The sequence below is a fragment of the Formica exsecta genome, unplaced genomic scaffold (assembly GCF_003651465.1).
Source record: "Formica exsecta isolate Colony F162 unplaced genomic scaffold, ASM365146v1 scaffold364, whole genome shotgun sequence".
Lineage (NCBI taxonomy): Eukaryota > Metazoa > Arthropoda > Insecta > Hymenoptera > Formicidae > Formica > Formica exsecta.
In genome coordinates, this window is record NW_021850887.1 from 11931 (window position 1) to 18261 (window position 6331).

A 6331-nucleotide genomic window follows, 5' to 3' on the forward strand; every position below is an offset into this window, starting at 1 on the left:
TCGTCGATTGAAAGTTAGGCATCGAATGTTTCAATTTTGAACAAAAAAAAATTTTCACATTGAGACTTTCCATTCATATTACGTTTACGATACATGTAGAAAAAAGATAAAGACACTTTTATTATATAATTTAAACCCAAGGTATCGATTAAGCCTATTAAAAATATGATCAGTTCAGCCGTTATTGAGGTCCAATAAATCTAAGGTATCTCAACTAGCCGACTCGCGTATAGATACCCGGGGTGCCTCGCTGTTGCTGCGCGTGACTTGGCGCGAGACACTACCGTGTCTCTTGATATCTATTATATTTCTGAATTATAAAAAGCAACCCTTTTATTTCTTTGATTGGTACATATACTATATGTTTGTACCATACTATAAATTACCTAACTAATCTATCTCGTAAATACGTAGAATACACACATCATAACTTATATAATTTATATTATATTATAACTTATATTATAATAACTTATATTGTAACTTTATATGTAATTTAAAAAGTGATAGATGTTATGTTTCTTTTTTTAAATATTTAAGATCTTAATCTTATATTGGTATGAAAATGATAGATGTTACGTTTCTTTTTTAAAAATATTTAATATTAGAATAAACCTTGCTAATTATATATAAAGATATAATATAAGTTATAATATACAGTGTGTGTCGAAAGTCTGGATACACTCAAATATCTCGTAAACATTGCATTTTTATATTTTAGTTTTAAATCAAAAATAGGTTTGGGTTAGGTTTACATTTTTTGAAGACATAACCCAACTTCTTAGGTTGAATATGGAAATAACAAAAATATATATGAAAATATTAATCTATTTTATCCTCAAATACATATTTAATAATATTTATAATTTAAGAAAGAAAGATTATCTTAAAAATGTTGAAAAAATGATATCTCTTTGAAATCCAGAGCACGCAGTGGCACGCAGTTCACACTAGAACACAGGGTCTCTAGTTCACACGTACGTTGCTTGCGCATGTGTGCGGCTTTCGTAAAATATCTTAAAAAAAATGATATCTCTTTGAAATCCAGAGCACGCAGTGGCACGCAGTTCACACTAGAACACAGGGTCTCTAGTTCACACGTTCACACGTACGTTTGCCCTTTCTGCCAAGCCGTTCTGCTGTGGATTATAAGGAATGGTAGTTTGATGTTTTATTCCTGAATTTTTAAGTATTTCTGTGAACTCGCTACTTAAATATTCCCTTCCATTGTCTGTACGCAATATTTTTATTTTACGTCCGGTTTGATTCTCTACTAATGCTTTAAATTCTTTAAATTTATTACATGCATCGCTTTTATTTTTAATAAAATATACAAACATCTTTCGCGAATGATCGTCGACGAATGTAATAAAATATTTAGCTCCACCTATTGATTCGACTGACATAGGTCCGCATAAGTCGGAATGTATAAGATCTAATAATTTCTCCGCTCTTTTACCGCTTATTTTAAAAGGTAATTTATTTTGCTTACCCCCAACGCAAATCTCGCATATTTCTTTACTTACATTTATTCTTGTTAGTCCATACGCCGGTTTTGTTTTGAGTTTCAACATAGATTTTCGATTCAAATGTCCTAACCTTTGATGCCACATTAGCTCACTGGTAGTGTTTACAAACAGCGCCTTATCTTCAGGTGAAGTCATTATGTACACTCCGTCCTGTCGGTGTCCTTTGGCTGCTACCTCCTTTGTTCTTTCGTTCACCACAGCAAATCCCTTCTTGTCGAAAATCACTTGATATCCTTTGTCTGTGACCTTGCTAACAGACAGAAGATTTGCAGCTATCCCAGGCACGTACGTCACCTCTTGGACACTGATTTTCTCAATTTGGTTTCCGTTACTTGTTTTAAGACTTATAGAACCTTTTGCTGTTCCTCTCAAGCTCTTGTTACTTGCTGCTACAATCGTTGTATCACAAACTTCTTTATCTTTGAGCCAGTCTTCCTTCTTCGTCATGTGCATCGATGCGCAAGAATCCATATACCAGTAATTTTCCTATATGCTTTTGCGAGCTGCCATTGCGTGAAATGCTTTAGTATTATTTGAGCTTTCATTTTCCTGTGGTTTACTTTTATATCTGCATCTAGCTGCAAAATGTCCTGGTTTCCCACAATTGAAGCATTTGCGTACCTGGTTTTGACCTTTTATTCCAGCCTTTTTATTCTTTGCTAGGAATACTGCTCCTTCTGGTGCAATCTGAGTTGTGTCTGGTATCTTGATTTCCTGAAGTAACTTTATTTTGATAGAGTCACCTGTTATAACGGTTCCAGAATTTTCTAAACCCATTATCATGGGCTTGAATTCTTCTGGAAGACCAGACAACATTAAAGCGCCTAACATCTCTTCCGGTACGGTAAAGCCTATCCCTTTCAGCTGATGTGCTGCGTTAGAGATTTTGTACACGTATTCCTCTACGTTCTTACACTCGTTCAGTTTCGTTGAGGTAAGAGATCGCAGCAGGCTTACCTTGCGAGTTAAACCGCCGTCTTCGAACGTTTCCGTCAACTTCTTCCAGATATCCTTTGGAGTTGTACATTCTTGTATGTGACTATAATTGCGTTTATCCACAGCAAGGATCAAATATCCTTTCGCCTTAGCCATTTTTCTTGCGTTTTGTACGTCCGCTGCCACGCTTTCTACACAGCCCCATAATTCTTCACTCTCTAGCAATGCTTGCATCGCAAATTTTCATATAGAGAAATTCTCTCTTCCCAGTGAGCAATATGTTATCAAAAGAAATTCATAAAGTACTCAAGTTTAAGAGTCGGACTTCCGAAAACACCATCAAAATGATAATATTATGATATCAATAAGTCCTCCAATGCGTCGATTTTAGAGGAAAGAAAGACATCATATAATTGACATCTAAAAGAATTCCACAATCTGACTTCTTTTAAATATCAAAAAAATGTCACCGTTAAGAACCGTTCTATTTGTAGTATTATATTTTTGGGCGAGTTTTTTAATTCATCGATTGATCAATCGCATGATGCACAAATGTAGCAAATACAGGACTTTGCTGTACTTGCGCATCATATGCGATTGATCAATCGATGAATTAAAAAACGCCCTTTACATTTTTTGAAGACATAACCCAACTTCTTAGGTTAAATATAGAAATAACAAAAATATATATGAAAATATTAATATATTTTATGCTCAAATACATATTTAATAATATTTATAATTTAAGAAAGAAAGATTATCTTAAAAATGTTGAAAAAATGATATCTCTTTGAAATCCAGAGCACGCAGTGGCACGCAGTTCACACTAGAACACAGGGTCTCTAGTTCACACGTACGTTGCTTGCGCATGTGTGCGGCTTTCGTAAAATATCTTAAATGGCACGCTTGCTAGAGACTTTAGAGATATCTATAAAGAGATATCATAAAGAGCTCTTCTGAAAGATATCTCACAAAAAGATAACTTACTGATATCATTTCTAAGAAAATTTAATTAAGTCTTTAAAAAGTCCTCTTAAAGAGCTCATCCTCTCAATAATGCTCACTGGGATAATTAATAACTTAAATATACAACTAAATACTTAAATATATAACGCTCATGCATGGAGAAATTCAGATTATCGCATTTAATACGTGTTCTTATCATATCATTTTATTGTTAATAACTTTGTAATAAACAATGAGCAACGGCTAAAATTTTTGCAAGTTACTTAGAGTCATGTCCTTGACAACATATGTCAAGGTCATTGAAATCGGTGAGGTCGGCGCTAATATCAAGGTTTACCCTTCTTTTTTATGATTCATTTAATGAAAGTTTAGGAATAATAGCAAGTTGATTTAATAGCAATTATTTTCTACTTTTGTATCCTTCTATTTTATTTATTGTTTAATTTAATAATTATCATATAAGAGAGGAATTGTGAAAGCAGTATTTTTTATTTTGTACATATCTGGGAATTTATTTAAATCTCTATAAAAATATATTCTTTGTCTTTTAATCCATTTCATATCTATCATTTTTTGTTTTAGGGGACCTGAAAAGGCGACACTCGTGGAGCAGCGAAATCGATTATCAACTGGCGAGAACGGAAACTGCAAACATCTCGGGAGAAGACCCCGCTTCCCCAACTTCCTCAAAAGATAACAGAATTTCCTATAAGGTATTATATTAAATTTGTTGTATAACCGCTCCTATCCTCTTCGTAATATCTCTCTTGAAACGAAATATATCTTACGAATATAAAAAAACAATTATTACACTTTCCTCTTAGAAAGGAATAAAAGATAAAGCTCAAGGATATATGATAATATAATAGAGCAAATTAGACACATTTACAATTAATCACAGAGAAATAATAGGACATTATTACTAATCTATAATTATTATATAATTATTATCTATTATATCTTCTATTGAGGATTAAGTTACAATAATGTAATTGACTGAACGCAATTTTTATGCAACAATTTTAAATTTAAATTGCTCCTTTATTAGAAATTACTTTTCACTTATACTAGCAAATCATTGCTTGCGTTGTGCTACATTGCATCCTATTTTATTATTGCCGCTAGACAAGTGTACTCTCTGACGATCATAAAAGATCTGAGAGCTATGGCCTTTTCGGCTTTTAATGTTACTGCGCTGCACGGTTGCAATTGCAAAGACTGCATATTTCGACGTACATCTGCGTATGTGTCAATGATTCCGATATTTCACAAGTAAAGTTTCACAATTTTATGAGAGATTCATGTAGAAATTTTTTAGATATTTGTATTTTTATAACTTAACAAAAAGTTAATCTTTAATTTAATATTATATTTTTTTTTAATTTTTACACGAACATACATCTTGGAACATGCACACACACACCCACAAATAAAAGTGTAAGTCCGATTGTGCAATTTTTACGTGATACACCTTAAATAACGCTGATGCCGGTGTTATGCGTTATGACAGTGTGATGAAAACTATGAGATGTATATGACATATATATTATATTTGTGAAACAGATTTTTCCCATTTTTTATAGTGTCAAAATGGAAAATATAATATCGTACTTGGCTTTTATTAACTTATTAAAATTTCTGTTTAAAAAATACAAGTTTCCAGTTAAGAAAATACTTTCAATGATTTATTAGAAAAATAACGGCCTTAATGGGTTTATAATATTCAGAATTTTTCATTTAAAAGACTATAAGTTTGGCGCATCCGAAACTATTTTTTCGATACTGTTCAGTTTTCCCAAGATATTTTACTTCACACATACACAGACACACACACACAAAATATAAACTTTTTTACATACTGACAACTTAAGAAAAGAATGGACTTTTATATTTTTAATATAAAAATCTTAATATTAATTTTTTTATTTGTTATTTTTCATATCGATACTGTCCAAGATATTTTACTTCACACATACACAGACACACACACACAAAATATAAACTTTTTTACATACTGACAACTTAAGAAAATTAAGAAAAGTTATATTTTTAATATAAAAATCTTAATATTAATTTTTTTATTTGTTATTTTTCATATATTTAATATAAAAATCTTAATATTTATGTTTTTATTTGCATTATTAATTGCAACATTTTATAATATACATTTTTCTTTGTATATCATATATTATATATCGTGCGTGCGCGTGCATACGTGTCAATATATAATATCAATACTGATCAATACATCATGTTGAAACTTTATGCACTTACATTGAACACATTATATATTCTTATTTATCTGACAAATGATATTAACGATAGTTGATGTATTTGCTTAAAATCTCTTCTTTTATGTGTTTCTTCAGTATCTTCGTTTTCACAATTCACATTTTCATTCAAAACACACATCGAATGTAAATAATTTTCCTCCTTTTTCCCATTTTTCTTTTATTCTCTGGATTCCGCGCTCAAAAGATTTATAATTATTTTATTTTATCTTGGATCTTGGGACAAAAGTGCTGGATAAAAAAGAAAGTAGATACAGAAGAGGAAAGAGAGGAAGAGGAGGACTAAAAATCATAAGAAGAAATATTCGTGTCGTAATTTTAGATCATATAATAAGCACGTGTGGCTGTTCGTTCTCTTTTGTCTCGATGACTCGTGCATATCGTAAATGGGTATGATGTGATTATGCCTCTCTCGCGGAACAGCCATAAAAGATCCCACCAAGGACGCGAGCGGATTGATTCCGCAAACGACCCCGCAAGAACGAATCCTGCGGCTCATCACTGTCGTTCTGGTTTTACTTTTTCATGTGAGATTTCTTTCTATGAATTTTTATGACAATTTTTTTTATTTTTTAAATTTTATTTTATTAAAATATTATTTTAAAAAAT

General features: G+C 31.6%; 1 protein-coding gene across 1 annotated transcript in view; it reads left to right on the forward strand.

Moving 5' to 3' along the window:
- The first annotated feature begins 3702 nt into the window (after positions 1 to 3702).
- LOC115239095 overlaps positions 3703 to 6331 on the forward strand; it is a 45871-nt gene continuing 43242 nt past the window's right edge. Inside the window, exons 1-3 of the mRNA XM_029813435.1 lie at positions 3703 to 3739; positions 4014 to 4144; positions 4480 to 4663. Coding sequence (XP_029669295.1) covers positions 3703 to 3739; positions 4014 to 4144; positions 4480 to 4663 — 352 coding nt within the window. The remainder of the gene's footprint in view (positions 3740 to 4013; positions 4145 to 4479; positions 4664 to 6331) is intronic.